This window comes from Hyperolius riggenbachi, chromosome 9 (genome assembly GCF_040937935.1).
Source record: "Hyperolius riggenbachi isolate aHypRig1 chromosome 9, aHypRig1.pri, whole genome shotgun sequence".
NCBI classification, from domain to species: Eukaryota; Metazoa; Chordata; class Amphibia; order Anura; family Hyperoliidae; genus Hyperolius; species Hyperolius riggenbachi.
The window spans coordinates 198,358,056-198,384,766 of record NC_090654.1 but is presented as its reverse complement, the minus strand read 5'-3'; the positions used below and the strand labels follow the sequence as shown (position 1 = coordinate 198,384,766).

The window sequence follows — 26,711 nt, the reverse complement described above, 5'->3', positions numbered from 1 at the left end:
ACTTTCATGCATCAACAGTGTCTGAATCACACACCTGGAACAAGCATAAATCATTACGCTGCTCCGTTTGCAATAGCTGTTTTAGCTAATGCAAACGAAGCAGTGTAATGTCGCAGCACAAGATGCATTGCCGTGGCAACCTGGCGACTGCGCCTCTCTCTGTGCGACTGTCCTGCAACTGGCTGGCATCTACCTTCGCCACACTTCTCCAAGGTCCTCGCTGTGAGGATTCCTCTGGAGATCAGCGTGACAGTGTGTCACATTTTAGCTAGTAGCAGCGGCGAGCGCACAAGCGTGAGGCCAACTAACTGCCCGCAGGGTCATATGTTTGTCATTTTTTGTGTTGTGGGGGGATGAGGCAGGAGCATCGCTTCTTCATCGTAACACAGAAAATAAGGGTAAAACCGGCCTAAAGCTAAGAAAAATTTAATTTTACTAAGTATTTGGTGGAACACAATCAGGGCGCTATTTTGTAATAATCTCACTGGCCTCAGAGAATCCGTTTTCCAGCCATACCAAAAAGCATAGTTCCTAATTAATTCTCTTAAAGGGAAATGCCATTTAGTTTCATTTCAATGGGCACTGAATAGTTTTTTTCCCCTCTCTTTTTTTTTTTTTTTCTTATGTCCTTTAACCATTTCTGCTGCCCGGACGTAAAACTCACGTCCGGGCGGCTGCTCTGCTGCGCTTAGGCGCTCTCCCGCGCACGATCGTGGGTGCACCCCCGTGCTGTTCCCCGGTAGCCCTGGGATCAGTGAACGGGAACATGGTTCCCGATCACCGATCCGTGTCCGCAGCAGAAAAACCGAAGCGCTCTTACTAGAGGCTTCAGTCTTTCTGCAAATAAAATTTTCCACGTCCCCCTTCTGCTTCCGCTTATCGAGAAGCACAAGGAGAGGAAAAAAAACTCAAGGTGGCCATCTTGTGGCCAAATAGTTAAACTACATCTACATATTTCTTATATTACAATTTACACATATAATAACATTAAAAATTAACTGTTTATGTCCCACACCAAAATATTACCCAAATAAAATTTTTAATGGAAAAAATTAATTACAATAAAAAAAACATAAATAGTTACCCAAGAGCCCATTTACATTTAATAAGTTGCTCTTAGTTAAAACAGAAAGAAAACTGATTTTCAAAGTAATGTCCATGTTTTCCTATGGCACCTTTCACACTTAACGCGTTTTAACTGAAATCTTCTTCCCAATGCACTGCTGTGGAAAAAACACATACTAACGCACACCAACTGATTAAGTGTAAGGCCTCTTTTACACTTAATCAGTTGGTGTGCGTTAGTACGCGTTGGTACGCGTTTTTTCCATAGCAGTGCATTAGGAAGAAGATTTCAGTTAAAACGCGTTAAGTGTAAAAGACGCCATAGGAAAACAGGGGCATTACTTTGAAAATCAGTTTTCTTTCAGTTATAACTGAGAGCAACTGATTAAGTGTAAAAGGGCCCTTAAAGAGACTCTGTAACATCAAAAACGTCCCCTGGGGGGTACTCACCTCGGGTGGGGGTAGCCTCAGGATCCTAATGAGGCTTCCCACGTCGTCCTCTGTCCCACGGAGGTCTCGCTGCAGCCCTCCGAATAGCCGGCGACAGGCCCGACTATTCAATATTTACCTTTGCAGGCTCCAGCGGGGGCGCTGTGGCTGCTTTCGCTCCGAAGGAGGCGGAAATACCCGATCTCAGTCGGGTCCGCTCTACTGCGCAGGCGCCGGAGACTTGCGCCTGCGCAGTAGAGCGGACCCGACGGCGATCGGGTATTTCCGCCTCCTTCGGAGCCGACAGCCGCCAGAGCGCCTGCGCAGGAGCCAGGAAGGTAAATATTACGTCACCGCTGTACGGAGGGCTACAGCGAGACCCCCGAGGGACGGCAGACGGCGTGGGAAGCCTCATTAGGATCCTGAGGCTTCCCCCATCCGAGGTGAGTACCCCCCAGGGGACGTTTTGTCGTTACAGATTCTCTTTAAGGGTCTGAACTTTTTAAAAATGCATTTGAAGGAGGTATACTACGAACATTTTTTTTTTTAATTACAAGCTTGTAAATAGTGATGGACACAAAACAAAAAAAAATGCACCTTTATTTCCAAATAAAATATTGGCGCCATACATTGTGATAGGGACAACATTTAAATGGTGTCATAACCAAGACAAACGGGCAAATAAAATACATAGGTTTTAATTATGGTAGCGTAGATTATTTTAAAGCTATAATGGCCGAAAACTGAGAAATAATATTTTTTTTTCCATTTTCTTCTTATTAAGCCTGTTAAAATGCATTTATAAAAAAATAATTCTTAGCAAAATGTACCACCCAAAGAAAGCCTAATTAGTGGCGGAAAAAACAAGATATAGATCAATAAATTGGGATAAGTAGTGATAAAGTTATTAGCGAATAAATAGGAGGTGAAAATTGCTCTGATGCATAAGGTGAAAAATCCCAGCGGGCTGAAATGGTTAAAAATTGTCAACTGTTCTCTTTAACCAGAAGCCTGAAGTCATGTTACTGTAACCAGCCACAATCGGGGTTCAATTCCTGAGGTAGCAGTTAGGAACCAAGTTCTTTACAGATGCACAAAAAAACAAAAGGAAGCCTGAATGAAATAACTTATCAGACTTAAGGGACCACTATCACGAAAAATGATAAAATGTAAAATACATATGTACAGTTCTAATTGAACTCCATGAATGTGTCTTTTTTCAATCCAATTAACAATGTAAAATACCTATAAAAAGTATAATTCTCACAGAGTAAAATTTACTGTACATTTATTTACTTCCATGTTGCTTACAGTAGCCAGTAAAAACAGGTTTGGACTAGTCCATCTCCTAATGGGGGATTCTCAGTATTATCTCTATTCTTTGCAAAAATACTCCTGGAAAGGATCTATACAAGGATTCCAGCTAGCCTCCCTACTTGCTTGTAAACCGTCAGGGGATGGACATTTCCAAAACCTGTCAGATTTTTACAACATACTCTAAATAAACTAAAAATAGATACTTAAAAGTCTGCCGGATTCCAAATCCCCTGGCACCGACGGGTTACCAGCAGCCTTTTATAAACAATACAAAAAAATGCTCACCCCACGCCTTCTTCGATTGTTTAAACACATTCTCAAAACTGGCAATCTCCCCCACTCAATGCAGGAAGCGCTAATTACCGTCCTTCCCAAAAAAGGCAAAGACCTAACATTATGTCCATCGTATCGCCCGATATCCCTGCTTAACCAAGATTACAAACTGTTAGCTAAGATACTTTCCATTCGGCTAAACTCAGTTATCACTAAAATAATACACCCTGACCAATCTGGGTTTATCCCAGGAAAGGGGACTGATATTAACCTGAGACGATTAATGACTAACCTCGAAATAATTCATGAATCCGTTGGATCACGAGTAGTGGTTTCCCTTGATGCTGAAAAGGCCTTCGACGTGGTGGATTGGGATTTTTTGTGGGGGACTATGCTTAAGTTTGGCATTAGTGCAAAATTCGTACAATGGATCAGAGTGCTTTACACCACGCCGAAGGCCTTGGTACGTACTGGGTTAAATATATCTTCTCCTTTTATACTTTCGAGAGGAACGAGGCAAGGCTGTCCGCTATCACCGACATTGTTTGCCATTGCAATAGAGCCGCTAGCTATTATGATTAGGGCCAATACACAGATTCGGGGGCTGCAATATAAATCCTGCACGGAGAAAATCTCCCTTTATGCGGACGACATACTATTATACTTAGCAGACCCCGGTCCATCTTTAGCAGCCGCACTCTCCTCCATAAAAACATTTGGCTCCCACTCCGGCTTCAAAGTTAACTGGGACAAATCGGTGATACTGCCCTTAGATACGCAAGTCATACCTGCCCTCCCCGTAAATCCTCTCAGATGGGTATCGGAATTCACCTACTTAGGGATCAAAATTACAAGAACCCCGCAAGATTACACCCGCTTAAACCTCCACCCCGCCCTGACAAAACTTAAACAGAAATGGCAAGCCTGGAAATCTTTACCTTTAACACTACTAGGACGGGCGAACGCCATTAAAATGAATATATTGCCTAAATTCCTCTATTACTTTAGGAACTGTCCAATAATGCTTCCCAAAAAATTCTTTACAGAAATAAATAAAAATATCTCTGCCCTGCTGTGGTACCCGAAAAACCCCCGCATCGCACTCCCAGCCTTGCAGCTCAATCAAACACAGGGAGGCATTGGCCTACCAGATTTTGAGTACTATTACTGGGCCTCCAACCTAGTTAGTATACGCTGGTGGTTCGCCCAATCTACATCAAACCCTGCTACTGTCCTGGAAGCCGAAATCATGGGCTCTTTTAACGCCCTCACCAGCCTTCCATTCAGAGGTAGTAAACACATCCCACGTGCAACCGCTAATATGCTTAACACAGTCCGAATATGGGAAAAAGTAAACGGCCTAATGTCTCAACCGGGGCAAATTTCTCCGTTTACCCCACTCTGGGCAAACCATACCCTAACACACTTCTTAACAGTTCCAGACCCTAAAATATGGGCAGACCACGGCATCACCAAGCTAGCGGACATCACAGACAACAGCTCCCTTAAATCATTTATAACATTAAAACAGGAGTTCAGCCTACCCTCCCATATGCACTTTCGATACATGCAAATACGGCACGCTTTTAACGCACAATTTCACCCCAAAGACTACCCTCTGTTGATACAATCACACCCTATTGAAGCGGAGATTATTAAAGAGCACCTCGAACACGTAGTATCTACCTTTTACAAATTATTCCCCCCAAGGGGTAGGGGGATCGCTGAAGATCTTCTCAAAAAATGGCAATCCGATATTCCGGACCTAAATACAGAGAGATGGGAGGCTATACTCAATTTTTTTTTCACAGCCATTATAGCATCCAGAGATAGGCTAATTGCCCTCAAATTCATCCACAGATGTTATTTATCCCCAGCAAGACTACTTAAAATATACCCCGCTTCAATGGGAACATGTAATAGGTGCGCGCAGGCCAAGGCGGATTTTTTTCATGTCTTCTGGCAATGCACACATATAACTCCATACTGGAAGCACATTCACGCAGAACTTCAGAGAATATTTAGCATTCTCATACCTTTTACTCCCGAGGCCCTTTTGATAGGCAACATTGAAGATAGCCTTTTATCCACCCACAAACTAACAGCATTCAGGACACTTGTAGCTTACGCACGAAAGCTGATAGTATTAAGATGGAACCAGGAAACTCCCCCACGCTTGAAACACTGGAAAGCATATGTCCACAAGGACCTAATATACATTAAACGAGTATACGTTAAGAGGAAATGTCCCAAAAAGTTCACTAAAACATGGAACAAGTGGATTTCGTATTACGATCTAGAGTTAATTGATTAAATCTACCTCATTTACCTAAATGATGATACTACGGTCATCTGGAGAGGCATGCGGCTAGACCAGACCCCCCCCCCCCTTTTACTGGGGTTATAGACCCCACTACACCGAGCAATATTATCTGTTTCTATGGACTGCACAGTTTTAATGTTACTATGTTGAATTTGTTTTGCCGTAGTGGCACTGTCGCCACTTAAAACACAATAAAAATATTCTTTCAAAAAAAAAAAATAGATACTTAAAAGAAACTTAAAGTAATTGAAAAAATACAGTTTAACTTACTGTACCTGGGACCAGTGGCCACTGCGCCTGTGCGGCCCTGGTGATGTGTGCCCTTGATTGCGCTCCCATCGCCAGGAGCGCAACGGGAGCATGCGCAGTACAAGAATCTCTTGTACTGCGCAGGACGCTCCTGGGAATGGAACTGAAAGTGGGTTGCTGCAGTGAACCGGAGGATCGATCTGTCACAGCACGGGCACGGTGGCTGCAGGGGGCCAGTAGAAGCCCCAGGTAAGTTTAACTGGCTTTTTTTCAATTACTTTAGGTTTCCTTTCACTACTTACTGCACCAGGTGCAGTATAATCACGGCCCGGGAAAACTTCACTTGAAGTCCCAGGGCTGTGATTCTTCACCTTCTGCGGCTGGTGGCCCCCACGCTCTATATCGTCACCACCCGTTAGCGGGGAGATGAATGAATGGGAACGCAGTTACCATTCATTAATCTAAGTCCCTGAGTCACTGAACGCCGGCATCTATTATGCCTGCATTGTATCTTCCGATTCATACACTTACATAATAGTGACATCTTGTGGCCAAATAGTAAAATTACATCAATATGCATTTTAGTTAATAAAAATACCAACACTGACTTCTAAAATTAACAATTTCCCTCTCACACTCTCCCATAGTACCCAAACTTTTTTTGTACAGAAAAAAAAAAATTACATAAAAGAATTACATAAATAGTTACCTTAGGGACTGAACTTTTTTAATATGCATGTCAAGAGGGAATACTACTGTTATTTTTTAATGTATGAGCTTTTAAATAGTGATGGATGCAAAACTGAAAAAATGCACCTTTATTTCCAAATAAAATATTGTTGCTATACATTGTACCAGGGAAATATTTTAAACGTTTCAATAACCGGGACAAATGGACTAATGTGTGGGTTTAAGGGCTCATTTACACTGGCAAGTGATACGAGTGCGGCTACCTAGCCGCATCGCATCAGTTCCACTGGTATCAGTGTCGCTTCCGCATATGCCGATGTGGAAGTGTATGGAGGGCACAGCGGCCGGATGCGGCTGTGCGAGAATCTGCAGCATGCTGCAGATTCTTGAATCAGTCCGCGTGCAATGCACGCAATGGAAACTGTTCCATTGCCGTGCATTGGGATCAGAACACATCGCACCGCTTCTAATGGAAACGGGCCCTTATTCACATTAGAACGTTTTATTTTAAAACTATAATGGCTGAAAACTGAGAAATAATGATTTTTTTTTCTTATTATTCCAATTAAAATGCATTTAGAATAAAATAATTCTGAGCATAATGTACCTCCCAAAGAAAGCCTAATTGGTGGCGAAAAGAAACAAGATATAGATAATTTCATTGTGTTTAGTAGTGATTAAGTTATTGGCGAAAGAGTGGGAGGAACGCTGACAGGGGAAAATTGCTCTGGGCCTAAAGGGGTAAAAACCCCTCAGTGGTCATGTGGTTAAAGGGACATTGAAGCAAAAAAAAGTATGATAAAATAAATTGTATGTGTTGTACAGATAATTAATAGAACATTAGTGGCAAAGAAAAGAATCTCATATTTTTATTTTCAGTTATATAGCTGTTTTTCTAGAACATTGCACCATGCTCTAATATTTACAGTTTACAAATTACACTCTGTATTTTAAAGGGACACAGGGCAGTAGGTAAAATAAAACATTTCACTTACCTGGGCTCCCTCTAGCCCACCGTAGGCCGCGAGAGGTTCCCCGGCGTCGTTCTGTCTCCTCTCCGGGTCCCGCTGGCAGCTCCGTTTACCGCCCGACACTTCCTGGATCTGGGCACTTTGCGTCATCACGGCGGCTGGCAAGACGGTCCTGCACGTGTGCAGTTCAGAGTTAGAAAACCGTGCATGCACAGGACTGTCATGCCGACCACCGTGATGACGCGTAGCGGCCGGCGTGAAAACGTTGAGCGTCCATTTCCAGGAAGTGTCGGCCCAACACCTGGCCCGGGTGTTGCCAGTAACAGAGGACCCGGAGAGGAGCCAGGACGACGCCGGGGGATCTCGCAGCCTACGGTGGGCTGGAGGAAGACCCAAGTAAGTAAAATTTTTTATTTTACCTACTGTTCAGGGTCTCTTTAAATGATGAAACAGAGCAGAGCTAATGGGTCAAAGGGTCTTTGAACTTCTTGGCAGAAAAACCTTAAACAAGAAACGGTGAGAGACGGGTTGAGATAAGTGCTTCAGAAAACAGCACTGCTCTCTGACTAAATTGGTCGAAGAGCCTAGAGAAGCTCTCTTGCATAGATAACAAGTGAAGTTTCTTAACTCTTCCTGTACTTGAAACACTATGAGACTCCTATCTATGCTACTAATGTTCTATTTCTTAGCTGTACTGCACTTACAAATCATTATCTCGTACATTTATTTTCACTTCAGATTCTCTTTAAGAAAAGGGAAATGTCTGGACTCTCCAGTGGCTTCCCTTGTCCTCCTCAACTCAGCCGCTGCTGGCTGGGACCCTCTCAGTTTGCTGCCATGCACCCCTGCTTGCACGAGTGCCGTCATACTGTGCCTGCGCTAATACAACAAGGATTTAGCGGTAGCATGAAGCCACTTGTTAGAGAGTGACTTTCGGCTTACTGTGCAAGCGCAGCCATACACGGTGCAATTAAAGCCTTCCTGTAATTTTCTTTTAAGAATTGCTGTTTGGTAACAGTTCATATTCTGTATGCAGTAAAAACCTTTATAATAACAATGTGGTGAGGACAGGGTTAAAGCGTGTAATATTTAAAGCAAAAAGCAGATATTTAGATGATCCTTTTTTTTTTGGAAATAGTATCTTAATTTGAATCATCATTCTGGTCAGGAGGCTTTTATAAATTCAACATAAAATGGCCACCCAAGCAGCTGCAATATTATTAATTGCTGACATGATTAATTGCTGGGTGAATTGAGACAGTATTACACTAACAATCACATCTTAATATAAGATCCTATGTCTGAGCTGGGAATTATGTGTGGTGTCAGGTTTTAAATTCAACACAGAAGCCTGAGGTGTACGGTCATATGCCTGCTGGAAAGAGATTTGTCATTATGTTATGAGTTTAGACGGAAAGTTGAGTTTTGATGAGCTGCTGTTGGTTGCTGCATTTATTCGGATTGCCCTGTAATTTAAGTGTAACTCCAACTTTAGGCTGGATATGTTAAAGCATCGCCAAACTGGAGATAATCTAAAATCCAAAAAACAACAACAGTTGTTTAATGTCTAACTATACAAGATGTCCTTGTAAGTTTTCGAAACCTTTCTTCTTCAGGCATGATACAGGACTTTTATTTCTCAGTTAAAAAAGTTGGATGCTCACCTATTAAGAGGGAAGGCTCTAGATCCCATAGAGCAGGAATAGTGAATCTATGGCTCTGTCTGGTCTTTACCCTGTCTGGTCCAGTGACTTTGTAGAAAGAGACCCCCACAGTTTGATTGGCCCAATAGGCTGCCTGTCACTAGAGATGGGCCGAACCTCCGATTTTAGGTTCGCGAACCTCCGCGGAAAGTTTGGTTCCAGAAAAAGTTTGCGAACCGCAATATACTTCAATGGGGAGGCAAACTTCAAAATTTAGAAACATTTCTACTGGCTGGAAAAATGATAGAAATCATGTTTCAAGGGTTCTAATACCTGGAGCTCCACCCTCCTCCCTTCTACCCTTCTACCTATTCGGAGGAGGGTCTCATCTGCCAGGGAATTATAGTACTTCAAAAGCCAGCTTACATACCGTGGCTGGGAATTGAACCCAGGTCTCAGTGTATGGTAGGTAACTAACATATCCATTATACCACCAACACTACTAGCTGAAACTAGCCTAGCATGTACCATTTATGCTCAATCCAAGAGAAAACTTAGACAAGACAAATAACATTTATATCACACTTTTCTCCTGGCGGACTCAAAGCGCCAGAGCTGCAGCCACTAGGGCACGCTCTATAGGCAATAGCAGTGTTAGGAAGACTTGCCTAAGGTCTCCTACTGAATAGGTGCTGGGCTACTGAGCAGACAGAGCCGAGATTCGAACCCTGGTCTCCTGCGATGGCCATTCAAGTGAATAAACAGCCGCGGCACAATTGGTTACCATTGTTTTCACAAACTCCACGTTTGATTCTGTCATTTTCCATCATTTTGTTTGTCCCGGATGCTACCTGCTGCTTCCAGGATCGTCTAACTTCAGCACTTTGGCGTGCCCATGTGGGGGCCAAAACGCGACTCATTAGCTAAAGGTTGCAAAAAGTTTTTCTGCTCGCTAGCAGAAAAGCATTTGACTGAGACGCCGGGCTGCTGCTTTAGACGTCCGCCTGAACCATTATTATTATTATTATTATTATTTAGTATTTATATAGCGCCGACATATTACGCAGCGCTGTACAGTGTATATATATATCTTGTCACTAACTGTCCCTCAAAGGAGCTCACAATCTAATCCCTACCATTGCCATATGTCTATATTATGTAGTGTAAGTACTGTAGTCTAGGGCCAATTTTTTTAGGGGGAGCCAATTAACTTATCCGTATGTTTTTGGAATGTGGGAGGAAACCGGAGTGCCCGGAGGAAACCCACGCAGACACGGAGAGAACATACAAACTCTTTGCAGATAGTGCCCTGGCTGGGATTCGAACCAGGGACCCAGCGCTGCAAGGCGAGAGAGCTAACCACTACGCCACCGTGCTGCCCAACCATCTCTGTTAGGGAGTAATCAATCAACACGTATGTACTTAACGTCCTATTAGGTGTTCTATATACCTTTTGTGCTACTTAAATTTTTGTTTTGTATTACTTAAATTTTTTATTTAAATTATTTGAATAATATAAACTTCATGTATATAGTTTGTATCACTTACCTTGTACAGGGCTACAAATGTTAATGGCAGTACATAAAAAATAATAGTCTGCTAATAGTTGTGGTTAGCGGCATCTCCATTGTTTTCCTGAAAAGCAATTAAAGGATATTGCTTTATGCACAAATACTGATGGGTTTCTCAGGAACTGAAAGGGAGGCATGTCTCTTGGCCTAATTACCATCCCAATGCTTTAAGATTTACTGTATGTGCCTTTATTATGCAGTCATGATTATGCATTCATTCAAAGGCCCATTTTCCAGTGTTTGCAATGTTTTTGTTTTGTACAGTTTAGTTTTCAGTTTTATACGACTAGCTCATTGTCTGCACAATTCCAACTATTTATCTTTTGGCATATTAATGTGAATGTTGTGGTGTTTTATTATGACCTTCAGGGCTTACAGTTGTTGTCAGACATCTTCCATAAGGGGGCGCTAGCCGCCTTTTCTTGACATTAACAATGCGCAGAACTATTAATTTTTCCTTACTGAAAATGTGAGCGCTTGCTAGCAATTTGAGCAGGATGGTGCAGGGAAAGATATTATATAGAGGAGCTGTATGGACACATGAATGATATTTTACCAAGTACAGTAATATAAAGGCAAACCCTAGGAAAGCTAAGTCAGCTGCTGTGATCACAATAACTAAAGAATAGGTTTCTTTATAACAAATATGCTAAAATCATCTCCAGTTGTTGCCAGTTGTTTGCAACAACTTCCCCAGTAACTGCTGTGGAGTTGGTATAAAAATACTCCGACTCCTCAGTTTATGAAACGACCAATTTCAGGTACCCAATAATTGCTCCGACTCCTCGACTCTGACTCCACAGCCCTGGCCATCAGTACGTTGCATAGAACAGTGTCAGCTTCCCTGACACTCTATACCAAATCATTGTGCAAGACATTCTTCTCCGCTCCTGAAATCCAGCATGTACAGTTCTGTGATTAAAAAAAAAGAGGATGACTAGTGGGAGGTGTCCTTCTCCAGAGACCACAATCGTGTCTGACAAAGATTTTCCACCTTGGCTAGTTTCTGAGAAAGGGGCTACTGATATTGGGAGACACTGTGCATACTCTAGATCCGTACACAAAATAATTACCATATTTTTCGGCATATAAGACGCAAAAACTGTGAAAAAGTCACTGTGTCTTATATGCCAAATACAGGGAGTCCCCGACGTACGATCACCTGCTGATATAAACCGTTGCGATGTCGGGGACTCCCTGTACAGTCGACGTCTCTCCCCCAGCCCCTTCTGTGTTCTCCCCCTGAATAATTTAAAGCAACAACAGCATGGCCTACTTCATCCAGAGGCGATGAGAGACCGCTCCTTTCCCTCACAGCTCTCCTCGTGCCGGCTGCTGCTGATCCTGCCAAGGAGGGAGCGGAGGAGAGATGGGGGACACGCATGAAGAAATACAAACCTTAGGTTGTAGCTGTTAGATCAATTTTAACCACTTCCCGACCGCCGTATAGACAATTGGCGGCTGGGAAGTGGACCCCGCAAGGACCGCCGTATAGACAAATGGCGGCGGTCCTTGTAGGGGCATGGGCGAAGCGATCGTGTCATCCGTGACGCGATTCTCTGCCTGTCGCCGCTCACCCGCCGCAACATCCCGCTGGCCATACGGAAGCGCCGGCGGGATGTTAACCATGCGATCATACAAAGTGTATAATACACTTTGTAATGTTTACAAAGTGTATTATACAGGCTGCCTCCTGCCCTGGTGGTCCCAGTGTCCGAGGGACCACCAGGGCAGGCTGCAGCCACCCTAGTCTGCACCCAAGCACACTGATTCCCCCCCCCCCCCGCCCCAGATCGCCCACAGCACCCCCCAGGACCCCCCTGCCCACCCCCCAGACCCCTGTTTGCACCCAATCACCCCCCTAATCACCCATCAATCACTCCCTGTCACTATCAGTCAACGCTATTTTTTTTTTATCCCCCCCCCTCCCCCCTGCCCCCTCCTGATCACCCCCCCCCCACCCCTCAGATTCTCCCCAGACCCCCCCCCCCCCCCCGTGTACTGTATGCATCTATCCCCCTGATCACCTGTCAATCACCCGTCAATCACCCATCAATCACCCATCAATCACCCATCAATCACCCCCTGTCACTGCCACCCATCAATCAGCCCCTTACCTGCCCCTTGCGGGCAATCTGATCACCCACCCACACCAATAGATCGCCCGCAGATCCGACGTCAGATCACCTCCCAAGTGCAGTGTTTACATCTATTCTCTTCCCTAAACACCCACTAATTACCCATCAATCACCCCCTATCACCACCTGTCACTGTTACCCATCAGATTAGACCCTAATCTGCCCCTTGCGGGCACCTAATCACCCGCCCACACGCTCAGATTGCCCTTAGACCCCCCCTTATCAATTCGCCAGCGCATTACTTACATCTGTTCTTCCCTGTAATAACCCACTGATCACCTGTCAATCACCCATCAATCACCCCCTGTCACTGCCACCCATCAATCAGCCCCTAACCTGCCCCTTGCGGGCAATCTGATCACCCACCTACACCAATAGATCGCCCGCAGATCCGACGTCCGATCACCTCCCAAGTGCAGTGTTTACATCTGTTCTCCCCTGTAATAACCCACTAATTACCTGTCAATCACCTGTCAATCACCCCCTGTCACTGCCACCCATCAATCAGCCCCTAACCTGCCCCTTGCGGGCAATCTGTTCACCCACCCACACCAATAGATCACCCGCAGATCCGACGTCCGATCACCTCCCAAGTGCAGTGTTTACATCTGTTCTCCACCCTAAACACCCACTAATTACCCATCAATCACCCCCTATCACCACCTGTTACTGTTACCCATCAGATCAGACCCTAATCTGCCTCTTGCGGGCACCCAATCACCCGCCTACACGCTCAGATTGCCCTTAGACCCCCCCCCCCCTTATCAATTCGCCAGTGCAATATTTATATCTGTTCTCCCCTGTAATAACCCACTAATTACCTGTCAATCACCTGTCAATCACCCCCTGTCACTGCCACCCATCAATCACCCCTGTCACTGCCACCCATCAATCAGCCCCTAACCTGCCCCTTGCGGGCAATCTGTTCACCCACCCACACCAATAGATCACCCGCAGATCCGACGTCCGATCACCTCCCAAGTGCAGTGTTTACATCTGTTCTCCACCCTAAACACCCACTAATTACCTATCAATCACCCCCTGTCACTGCCACCTATCAGATTAGACCCCTATCTGCCCCTAGGGCACTCAATCACCCGCCCACACCCTCAGAACGCCCTTAGACCCCAGTCCTGATCACCTCGCCAGTTGCTTGCATCTATTCCCCCCTCTAATCACACCTTGAGACACCCATCAATCACCTCCTGTCACACCTACCCATCAGATCAGGCCCTAATTTGCCCCGTGTGGGCTCCTGATCACTCGGCCAAACCCTCAGATCCCCCTCAGACCCCCTTCCGATCACCTCCCCAGTGCATTGATTGCATCTATTTTCCCCTCTAACCACCTTTAGACACCCATCAATCACCTCCTGTCACCCCCCCCTAGCACTCCTATCCATCAGATCAGGCCCAATACAACCTGTCATCTAAAAGGCCACCCTGCTTATGACCGGTTCCACAAAATTCGCCCCCTCATAGACCACCTGTCATCAAAATTTGCAGATGCTTATACCCCTGAACAGTCATTTTGAGACATTTGGTTTCCAGACTACTCACGGTTTTGGGCCCGTAAAATGCCAGGGCGGTATAGGAACCCCACAAGTGACCCCATTTTAGAAAAAAAGACACCCCAAGGTATTCTGTTAGGTGTATGACGAGTTCATAGAAGATTTTATTTTTTGTCAAAAGTTAGCGGAAATTGATTTTTATTGTTTTTTTTTTCACAAAGTGTCATTTTTCACTAACTTGTGACAAAAAATAAAATCTTCTATGAACTCGCCATACACCTAACGGAATACCTTGGGGTGTCTTCTTTCTAAAAATGGGGTCACTTGTGGGGTTCCTATACTGCCCTGGCATTTTAGGGGCCCTAAACCGCGAGGAGTAGTCTGGAAAACAAATGCCTCAAAATGACCTGTGAATAGGACGTTGGGCCCCTTAGCGCACCTAGGCTGTAAAAAAGTGTCACACATGTGGTACCGCCGTACTCAGGAAAAGTAGTATAATGTGTTTTGGGGTGTATTTTTACACATACCCATGCTGGGTGGGAGAAATTTCTCTGTAAATGGACAATTGTGTGTAAAAAAAATCAAACAATTGTCATTTACAGAGATATTTCTCCCACCCAGCATGGGTATGTGTAAAAATACACCCCAAAACACATTATACTACTTCTCCTGAGTACGGCGGTACCACATGTGTGGCACTTTTTTACACCCTAAGTATGCTAAGGGGCCCAAAGTACATTGAGTACCTTTAGGATTTTACAGGTCATTTTGCGACATTTGGTTTCAAGACTACTCCTCACGGTTTAGGGCCCCTAAAATGCCAGGGCAGTATAGGAACCCCACAAATGACCCCATTATAGAAAGAAGACACCCAAAGGTATTCCGTTAGGAGTATGGCGAGTTCATAGAAGATTTTATTTTTTGTCACAAGTTAGCGGAAAATGACACTTTGTGAAAAAAAACTATTAAAATCAATTTCTGCTAACTTGTGACAAAAAAATAAAAACTTCTATGAACTCACCATACTCCTAACGGAATACCTTGGGGTGTCTTCTTTCTAAAATGGGGTCATTTGTGGGGTTCCTATACTGCCCTGGCATTTTAGGGGCCCTAAACCGTGAGGAGTAGTCTTGAAACAAAAATGGCCTGTGAAATCCTAAAGGTACTCATTGTACTTTGGGCCCCTTAGCGCAGTTAGGGTGCAAAAAAGTGCCACACATGTGGTATCGCCGTACTCGGGAGAAGTAGTATAATGTGTTTTGGGGTGTATTTTTACACATACCCATGCTGGGTGGGAGAAATACCTCTGTAAATGACAATCTTTTGATTTTTTTTACACACAATTGTCCATTTACAGAGTTATTTCTCCCACCCAGCATGGGTATGTGTAAAAATACACCCCAAAACACATTGTACTACTTCTCCCGAGTACGACGATACCACATGTGTGGCACTTTTTTGCACCCTAACTGCGCTAAGGGGCCCAAAGTCCAATGAGTACCTTTAGGATTTCACAGGTCATTTTGAGAAATTTTGTTTCAAGACTACTCCTCACGGTTTAGGGCCCCTAAAATGCCAGGACAGTATAGGAACCCCACAAATGACTCCATTTTAGAAAGAAGACACCCCAAGGTATTCTGTTAGTAGTACGGTGAGTTCATAGAAGATTTTATTTTTTGTCACAAGTTAGCGGAAATTGATTTTTATTGTTTTTTTTCACAGTGTCATTTTCCGCTAACTTGTGACAAAAAATAAAATCTTCTATGAACTCACCGTACTACTAACGGAATACCTTGGGGTGTCTTCTTTCTAAAATGGGGTCATTTGTGGGGTTCCTATACTGTCCTGGCATTTTAGGGGCCCTAAACCGTGAGGAGTAGTCTTGAAAACAAATGTCTGAAAATGACCTGTGAAATCCTAAAGGTACTCATTGGACTTTGGGCCCTTTAGCGCAGTTAGGGTGCAAAAAAGTGCCACACATGTGGTATCGCCGTACTCGGGAGAAGTAGTACAATGTGTTTTGGGGTGTATTTTTACACATACCCATGCTGAGTGGGAGAAAGATCTCTGTAAATGGACAATTGTGTGTAAAAAAAAATTAAAAAATTGTCATTTACAGAGATATTTCTCCCACCAGCATCGGTATGTGTAAAAATACACCCCAAAACACATTATACTACTTCTACTGAGTACGGCAATACGACGTGTGGCACTTTTTTGCAGCCTAACTGCGCTAAGGGGCCCAAAGTCCAATGAGCACCTTTAGGCTTTACAGGGGTGCTTACAAATTAGCACCCCCCAAAATGTGAGGACAGTAAACACACCCCACAAATGACCCCATTTTGGAAAGTAGACACTTCAAGGTATTCAGAGAGGGGCATGGTGAGTCCGTGGCAGATTTCATTTTTTTTTTTGGTGCAAGTTAGAAGAAATAAACTTTTTTTTTTTTTTGTCACAAAGTGTCATTTTCCGCTTACTTGTGACAAAAAATAATATCTTCTATGAACTCACTATGCCTCTCAGTGAATACTTTGGGATGTCTTCTTTCCAAAATGGGGTCATTTGGGGGGTATTTATACGATCCTGGAATTCTAGCCCCTCATGAAACATGACAGGGGGTCAGAAAAGTCATAGATGCTTGAAAATGGGAAAATTCACTTTTTGCACCATAGTTTGCAAACGCTATAACTTTTACCCAAACCAATAAATATAGGCTGAATGGGTTTTTTTTTTATCAAAAAACATGTTTGTCCACATTTTTCACGCTGCATGTATACAGAAATTTTACTTTATTTGAGAAATGTCAGCACAGAAAGTAAAAAAAAATCATTTTTTTGCCAAAATTCATGTCTTTTTTGATGAATATAATAAAAAGTAAAAATCGCAGGAGCAATCAAATAGCACCAAAAGAAAGCTTTATTAGTGACAAGAAAAGGAGCCAAAATTCATTTAGGTGGTAGGTTGTATGAGCGAGCAATAAACCGTGAAAGCTGCAGTGGTCTGAATGGAAAAAAAGTGGCCGGTCCTTAAGGGGGGTAAAGCCCACGGTCCTCAAGTGGTTAAGGAGCATACACACAAAGTTGTTGCTTTCCAAAGTGATCACAACTTGGGCGACAGATCAGGGCCTTAGAGTGCTGTACAAACCCCTTGCTAATATACCAGGTCAACGCATCTTTGTTATAAATGGAGGAGGGGTGAAGCATGGTGCTCCAGGAAGCAACTTCCAGAGAGAAGGGTGAGGAAGACGACAATGCACTCGGAAATATCTGTTTAAAGATTCAGCATTCCGGATCTTCACACGGTAGATGGAACTTTGCCAAGGCAGCTTTATGTGGCCGTCTGTATTCGCAAGAGTTTTATTAAAATCTAAACTGCAACTGTTGGTGTGAGCTGGTAGACCAGGAAAACGATTAATATTAGGTAGATATGGATTTAATGACCTAATCTACCTGAAATTGTACAATGTTTGTCCGGCTTAAAACAGGAGCACAGTTTTTATTCTGCCCCATTACTTTTGCTCCCTTAACAAGTGGGAGGCAGATATGCAATCGTAATCCAACACCGTTCACCTGAATTGGATGTAAATACCCTTAAAGGGATACTGTAGGGGGGGGGGGGGGTCGGGGGAAAATGAGTTGAACTTACCCGGGGCTTCTAATGGTCCCCCGCAGACATCCTGTGCCCGCGCAGCCACTCCCCAATGCTCCGGCCCCGCCTCCGGTTCACTTCTGAAATCTCAGACTTTAAAGTCTGAAAACCACTGCGCCTGCGTTGCCGTGTCCTCGCTTCCCCTGATGTCACCAGGAGCGCACGGCGCAGGCACAGACCATACTGGGCCTGCGCAGTGCGCTCCTGGTGCCATCAGCGGGAGTGAGGGTGTGGCCACGCAGGCACAGTGGTTTTCAGACTTTAACGTCTGAAATTCCAGAAGTGAACCAGAGGCAGGGCCGGAGCATTGGGGAGTGGCTGCGCGGGCACAGGATGCCTGTGGGGGACCATTAGAAGCCTCGGGTAACTTCAACTCATTTTCCCCTGACCCCCCTACATGTCCCTTTAAATTAAAGCCGTCAGTCTGCAGTTAAAGCACATAGTGTTCGTTTCATTTCAAATACTTTGTGGTTGTGTATAGAGCCAAAAATGTTAGAATTGTGTCCAAGTTCCAATATTTATTGGCCTGACTGTATGTTGAGCAGAAGGTATATACTGTATGTAATGCATAGTTAAGTAGAGAGCTTGTGTACACATAATTACCTCTCCTTATTCCAAGCAGCCATCTTCTCATCTCCGGTGCAGTTCTTTACTTGCTAGAGATCCAGGCTTCAGTGTCTTCTTGTATCTGGGCAGCCATCTTCCTGTCTCTCTTGCTGTTCTGTACTCACTGCTTACCTCGAATGGTGAGTATAGAACTGCAAGTGAAACAGGAAGTTGCTACCCCGATACAAGTAGACACTGACAGAGCTGTCTGTTCAGAGGCGTATCTTGAGGAGTGCTGCCATGCCTACCCCATTGTTATATACAGTATACACTCCAAAGGGTCAAAGCAATGCATTTCACAGGTCGGGCCCACTTCATCAGGCAACTGAGCATGGAGCATACAGCAGCAAGTGTCTATGATTCAGCCTAGCGCCTCTGTCTCACAGATAGTCTCATCAAATAAATTTGCTTGTTGATATATCAACCTGTTTTTGTGTCTTCTTGGAGGAGATAAGTCCACCACTGCCTCCCCTGTTTTTTTTACGTTTTAGATACTTTTATCCTTTTGGCACCTCTGTTCATTTCCACATTGTAAGGATCTGAGTGACTTTCACAAAGGTCAGATTGGGACGACAAGATTACTAGTCTGAGCATCTGTGAACCTGCACATCTGGTAGGGTGTTCCTGTATTATAACACACACAGCCTTCTGCATATAGGGTTTTATAGCTGCAGACCAGTCAGGATGCCCTTGCTACTAACATCTTGGTGCCAGATAACAGAGGGTGCTTTCAAAGATCTTGTGGAGACCCTTGCCTTGATGGGGGGGGGGTGGTCTTTATTGAAAATGTGCTTGGACAATACTGAATTTGGATGGAGGGACTTTGATGTTGCAGGGATAATTAATTGTGGCTTATTATGCTGTTCCTTCTGTTGTAATGTTTGATGTAGATTGTGGTGGTCCCTGAGAACGAGGTGTTGTTTTTTGTCATAGATCTATAGCTCAGCCGCATCACGATGGGTGGGCACAGTCAAGGACAGCAAACACAAGCACTTCTTAAATTGGCCTATTAATGTAACTGTATTCTTGGGGATTAGCGGGATGCCCCTTAAAATGAATAACGTGTGCATTAGCGCCTTACCTCAGATCCTCACTAGTGGTGCTATGTGTTTAAAACGGCTGACAAACCTCGTTTGTGCTTGCGGCATTCAGTGCCTGTGTGGGTGTGGTATTATCTGCTGGAGTTCTGTGCTGTTCTGGGTGAGCAGGGCACTGCAACTATTTCTCACCTTTTGGAATGACATTGAAGCTGACAGAGAACATAGCCTCCTTAGGTGTTTATTCGCTGTGTGTATAATAGTATTAAGATGACTGTTAGAGAAAATCCCTGGGATTGAGACAAGTACGATCCAGAAGGACCACGGGGAGAAATGGAGTGTATGGAATTCTGAGAGGAAAATTGGTACAGATTTCTTCCTGATGGGCTGTACATTTTTTTGTGAATATTACTATAAATGATGCAGCTTTCCTTTACTGAGGCTTTGTGAAGGGCTTGAAACAGAAAGTAATTTCACAGTGGAGATAAGTTACTAATAATGGCACATACACTGTTTTTAGAAAGTCTTCACTTCACTGCCATCATCATTATTCCAGTTAGGTACTATATCTACCATTATTTGAGCCAGATTGAAGAAAGCAGTGAAAATAAAGCTTCCAGTTCCACAGCTCACCCTTTGGCAGTCTTTCTCCCCTGTGTAATAAGTCTGCCGCCAGTTTTGAAAGTTTTCTTCATCGAGATGTATGTTTCTCTCACCTCCCTTGATTTGAGCTATCACTTGATTTGCTTCAATTTGTCCATGACAAGCCTTTCCATGGTGACCGAGACCTCTCTGGTATTTGCATTATGGTGAGTCATCCTAGTTGAGATTCTGTTGCCTTGTTTTCAATTTAACCAATTATTTAACAGCAATAGGAGTTGGTGTTAAAAAAGGAGGGGTGGGAACACACATTGGACTCTATTCTCAAAACTTCTCATGAATGACTTATTTATCACCTAATTGATAAAAATAACTTTTCAGCACATTTACAAGCAATGGCGACGTCGTGACGTCATTGGGAGACCCGATCCACCCCTCAGCGCTGCCTGGCATTGATTGGCCAGGCAGCGCACGGGGTCTGGGGCGGGGGGGGCGGCGCAGCGAGCGGTGGCTAATCGGCGCGGAGCGGCGGCGATCGGAGTGCACACGCAGCTAGCAAAGCGCTAGCTGCGTGTTGCAAAAAAAAAAAATTATGCAAAACGACCCAGCAGGGCCTGAGAAATCCTCCTGCGCGGCTTCACCAGGAAGGTTAATTGATTTTGACTGTCCTTTGGAAGCAGACTTTAAATTATTTGTATACTTTACTTAAAGGGAACCTAAACTGAGAGGGATATGGATGTTTCCTTTTAAACAATACCAGTTGCCTGGCAGTCCTGCTGATATCTTTGGCTGTAGTGGCTGAATCGCACACCTGAAACAAGCATGCAGCTAATCCAGTCTGACTTCAGTCAGTGCGCCTGATCTGCATGCTTGTTGAGGGGCTGTGGCTAAAAGTATTAGAGATACAGGATCAGCAGGAGAGCCAGGCAACTGGTATTATTTTAAAAGGAAAAATCCATATCCTTCTCAGTTTAGGTTCCCTTCAAGTTTGTTTAAAGGAACTAACCAATAATGTCATGTACAGTACTTGTATTACTAATGTTGCTTTTGCTCTAAAGATAAAGCCTGGTACACACCATGCAATTTCCCGTCAGATAGATGGGTTGAATAGATAATTTCCAACGGGTCAGATCTGATTTCCAATCGTTTTTCTGATCGATTTGCATAAAGGTGATCAGAAAAACTATTGGAAATACGATCGGATCTGTCGGAAATTATCTATCGACCCATCTATCTGATGGGAAATTGCATGGTGTGTACCAGGCATCAAACACAGATTTATCACCTCCACTATTTACATTAAGGAGTCATTAGCAGTCCATACACCCATACTCTGTTTAAATCATGAAAACATCTGCAAACACAGAGGGTTTATTCACAGTCTATGTACAGTGGTAGAAGCAGTGAGGAAAGGTTCATAACACATTATTTAAGGAAAGATCAGCACACACTATAGCTTGTTTACTACCTGTACATGCACAGTCATTGTTTCAGACAGGAAGATGCAGGTTCCCTCCTATCACTCTCACATTCCGTCCTCTTACCCACCTCCTTTACTCCCCTTAAGAGTAGGGAATAGGAGGATAGTAGGAGGGAACATCACAGTATGCCTGCCTCTTCCTGCCTGAGAATTTGCCTTAAAGGGGCACTACAGCGAAAAATTATGACATTTAAAATATGTGCAAACATATACAAATAAGAAGTACACTTTTTCTAGAGTAAAATGAGCCATAAATTACTTTTCTTCTATGTAGCTGTCACTTACAGTAGGCAGTAGAAATTTGACAGAAGTGACAGGTTTTGGTCTAGTCCATCTCTTCATAGGGGATTCTCAACAAGGCTTTTTATTCTTTATAAAGATATTCCCTAAAAAGGATTTAAACAATGATGCTGGCCAGCCTCCCTGCTCCCTACACAGTTTTTTTTTTTTTTTGGCAGTTGGACAGAGCAACTGCTATTCACTAAGTGCTTTTGAAAATAAATATATCTCTGAGAATCCCCTATAAAGAGATGGAGTAGTCCAAAACCTGTCACTTCTGTCAGATTTCTACAACCTACTGTAAGTGACAGCAACATAGGAGAAAAGTAATTTATGGCTCATTTTACTATGGAAAAAGTGTACTTCTTGTAAATGTTTGCACATATTTTACATTTTATAATTTTTCGCTGTAGTGCCCCTTTAAGCCAAAAGTCAGATTTTTCAATAAGTGATTACAGTAACCAGGAGGGACAAGGAATGGAACGGACAATGCACATGTATGTAGATCCAGCATGAACATACTTCTGTGCTTACCTTAGGTATCCTTATCTTGCCTCATGTATACTTTAAACTGCAAACTTGCTTTGTAATTTTGTTTTAGAACTCTATATTGATTACGGCTTTCCGATCTTGGCTCCATATGTCTTTATTTACCCTGGTATAAATGTTGCTATACACATCCTTTGCCCACGTTTCTCTCCTGTTACACTTATGGCTACAAAACTCTGCTTTTTATCCTCATTTTTGATGTAAGAAACATTCTTTTGTCCAGCATTGGCAACAAAATTAGAATCAACGGGTTCAGTAAAAAAATTTCCACTTCTGTGTACTGGTCATAAATCAGTTCATTTCAGAAAAATAAGATTAACTGTGTTCATTTTATGCTGCTCTTTTTTCTGTTTACTGTTTCGCTTGTGTAAAGGTTTGTTTATGTGGCATTTTATGGCAAGATGATAACTCCAACCAGCTTTAAAGAGAATCTGTATTGTTAAGATCGCTCAAACGTAAACATACCAGTGCGTTAGCGGACACCTCCTATTACCCTCTGTCACAATTTTGCCGCTCCTCGCCGCATTAAAAGTGGTTAAAAACAGTTTTAGAAAGTATGTTTGTAAACAAACAAAATGGCCACCAAAACAGGAAGTAGGTTGATGTACAGTATGTCCACACATAGAAAATACATCCATACACAAGCAGGCTGTATACAGCATTCCTTTTGAATCTCAAGAGATCATTTGTGTGTTTCTTTCCCCCTGCATTTCTCATGCACTGAAGTTTCAGGCTGCTCTTTTCTTCCTGCAAACAGCTTTGCCCTTGTCTGTAATTCCTCAGTATGTGAAAGCCCAGCCAGCTCAGAGGACGATTTATCCAGCTTGTAAAAGATAAGAGAGAAGAGAGAAGCTGCTCTAATCTAAATAACACACAGGCAGTGTGCAGAGAGGGGCCTGGAAGGGTGAGTTCATAGCAGAACCACAACACTGAAGAACTTGGCAGCCTTCCAGACACAGGCCGACAAGTCTGACAGGGGAAAGATACATTGATTTATTACAGAGACAGTGATAGTATAAAGTGCTGCAGTTAGCCAGAACACATTAGAATAGCTTTTGGAACTTGTAGGATGATAAAAAACAGGATGCAATTTTTGTTACGGAGTCTCTTTAAGTCATAATTTTTCAGAGAATTTCAAAAACCCCAGCTATCTATTTCATTAACCCCCCACCCCCTTCGGGCCACAGTTCACACATGCGTCCTCTAAAACCCTTCCCATTAGTCCCCTTTAAAAATTACAGCCACTACTGCATTTGATTGGTTCCATTCCAAACTGCATTGATTTACAGATTGACCATCCTAAAGCCTCATACACACGCTCAACAAAAGTATTTTAAATGCACAATTATCAAACAACTTTTGTTGTTGAAACAACCCAAAAAAGTTGTTTGCTATTGTTCAAACAACTGATAAGAAGCAGCTCAAGTCAATCCAACTGTTGGATTTCCTCTGTTTACTCTGTGTGGGTTTCCTCCGGGCACTCAGTTTTCCTCCCACATCCCAAAAACCTACAGATAAGTTCATTAGCTTCCTCTAAATTGGTCCTAGACTACGGTACACACACTACACGATATAGAACTATGACTATGGTAGGGATTAGATTGTGAGCCCCTCTAAGGGACAGTTAAGTGACAACACAACATACAATGTGCAGCGCTGCAGAAGATTTCAGCTCTAATACCAAATAATAAATAACCTTAATCGTAATCTCATTTTAGGACTTTCACCTGAACAGGGTCAATTTAGAAGAGACTCCACCTGCAGAAAGTAGCCCCTCTGGAGCCCGGCCAAAGAAGAAGAACATTAAGTCCTATGACCTGACAGTGGCAGACAGGTTCTGGCAGAAACATAAAGGCAGGTAAGTGGAGCTATACCTTTACTTGGTTTCCATTTTCCTTTGTTTATGTTTTTGTGTTGTCTGACAATTTTCTATGAGCCTCAGAAGCAGAAATCCATAAAATCCCAGTTTCCTTAGCTATGCAGAACCTAGATCCGTTTCTGTTCTTCTCCTCAGCCCCTTCCCTGAAGTTGCGGAGTCAGTGCAGCAAGAGCTAGAATCTTACCGCAACCAAGAAGATGAAGTTAAAAGACTCAAAACCATAATGGTAAGGAGATATTTAGCCACTGTAATCCATGTATTTTACAATTAATTTTTATTGTTATAAATTAAAAAAATTTTTAACCAAACCTATGCCGTCTAAAGCAGCCCTTCCTAAAGAGAAATCTGTGCCGTCTAGGGATGATCATTCAGTACAACTGCAGATTGTATGCAGCTTGAAATTAGACCAATCAAAATCCTCAGGAAGGGCATTTGATTGATCTAGTACCTTTGAATGAAATTTGCATGCAAGCCAGAATTATTTGCACCTCATTGACGATCTCTGGCCATACTAATTGCCTAGATGTCATTCTGAATGTGTAATTCAACTTCATTATTTTGGGGGTAGAGCATGTCTATGAAGGATGTAATATTGTATCAAATGTTGCAGTCTAACTTGCATTAAATCATGAATATTGCTTTACACCTACCTTCAGTCACTGCTGCTGAAGTAGGAAAGCCTAACATGCCTAAATGCTATGCCTTCTCATACATTGATAATGGTAGAAGTCACCACAGCTACTCAAGGATAGTTCTTAAAGAGTACCCGAGCCAAAGCTTGGGTACAAAATTAGATACTTACCTAAAGAGAGGGAAGGCTCAGGATCCTATTGTGGCTTTCCTCCCTTCTCTGATTTCCCCCGTCACTGAGCGCCGCCACCCTGGAAGATTAGCAACAAGGCATTGTCGCTAATCATATACGGTGACCGGCAGCTCTTCTTCCTCCAGCGTGACCGCACAATAGCTGACCAAGCCCACACGCGCAGTAAGTTGTGGGCTCTCGCTGCTACTGCACGGCTACGCTTCAGGAAGAGGAGCTGTGCAGACCCGATGTGGAGGGAAGCCACGCTCAGCAACAGGGGACAACGGAGTAGCTAGGGAAGCCTCAATAGGATCTTGAGGCTTCACTCTTGTAAGGTAAGTATCTGATTTACTTTAAAGTACACCTGAACTGAGAGGGATATGGAGGCTACCATATTTATTTCCTTTTAAATAATACCAGTTGAGGTGGAAGCAGCCTTGCCTTTCCTTTGATCAGATTCTGGCTAACGTTAACCAAAATATGATATGCGAGAAAATAAATGCCGACCTTATGGACACAGAACATCGCTTTATTAAGACATGGCAGCCATATCTAGAGGTTGCTGACAGTGCAGACAGGTCTTCAGTCGTTGAAACTGTAATCCATTGGGGACTGAAAGCGTTCTCGTCGATGTGGCTAATAAATTTGGGCACTATAGTGAAATCCATACGTTGATAATGAGGATGATTTAACCTACCTTGGAAAATTGATGTTTATTCTATTCACTTTCGCACGGGAACCCAAGAAAATACTGTAATGTTGATTGCTCTTTTTGATTGGTTTCACCACTATAATCTCTGAAACTGACTGACAAAATTTACTGCGCTTTTCTTTAACTACTGTTATAACTTTGACAAATTGCTGTTCTTTCTTGAATTTTGTTTCTCAATTGGGACGTTTACACTGTTCTCTAGTCATCTTGATAATGCAGATGCCTTGAAATATTTTTCAATAAAGCTCTTTTGAAACCAAACAATACCAGTGACTGACTATCCTGCTGATCCTCTGCCTCTAATACTTTTAGCCATCGACCCTGAATAAGCATGTAGAGCAGATGTTTCTGACAAAAAAATGTGACTGGATTACAATTATTAGGGAGGCTGGCTGGTATCTTACTATTATAGCCGTAAAACTGCCGTTCAGGAAATGCTGTTGAAAACAAAGAAAACCCTGAGAATCCCCATGAGGAGATGGACTGGCCCAAAACCTGTTGATTCTGTCACATTTTAACTGCCTACGTTTTTTGCGATAGCGGTCCTTTAAAAATTCTGTTGTTTTAGTTGTGTTATCAGTCAATCGTCAATAATACTTTGTAAGTCACTAGAAAAATACACTTGTTACACTTCATGTCAGCATGTTTTAAATGCTTTTGGCTTCAGTGGCACAGAGTGGAAATACAAAATACAGGGTTGTTGTTTTGTCTGCCACTTCAAAACGTCACTTAGGCCACGTTCACATTAGTAAACGCGGACGGCCGTGCGTTCGGAACGCAACGCATACGAACGCACACCATCCGTGTTTGTATGCGTTGCGTGGCTGATCCCATTCACTAAAATAAATGGGTAAGCCTCGTGTTTCTGCAAAAAATGCGTGCAGCATGCGTTCCCGGACCGCACTGGTCTGGAACGCATGCAGTGTGAACATCAGACAGT

At 43.3% G+C, this 26,711-nt stretch overlaps 1 protein-coding gene across 1 annotated transcript in view; it reads left to right on the top strand.

Moving 5' to 3' along the window:
- Nucleotides 1–26,711, top strand: part of SCFD1 (sec1 family domain containing 1) — a 145,091-nt gene that overhangs the window by 25,689 nt on the left and 92,691 nt on the right. Inside the window, exons 11-12 of the mRNA XM_068253884.1 lie at nucleotides 24,097–24,236; nucleotides 24,393–24,483. Coding sequence (XP_068109985.1) covers nucleotides 24,097–24,236; nucleotides 24,393–24,483 — 231 coding nt within the window. The remainder of the gene's footprint in view (nucleotides 1–24,096; nucleotides 24,237–24,392; nucleotides 24,484–26,711) is intronic.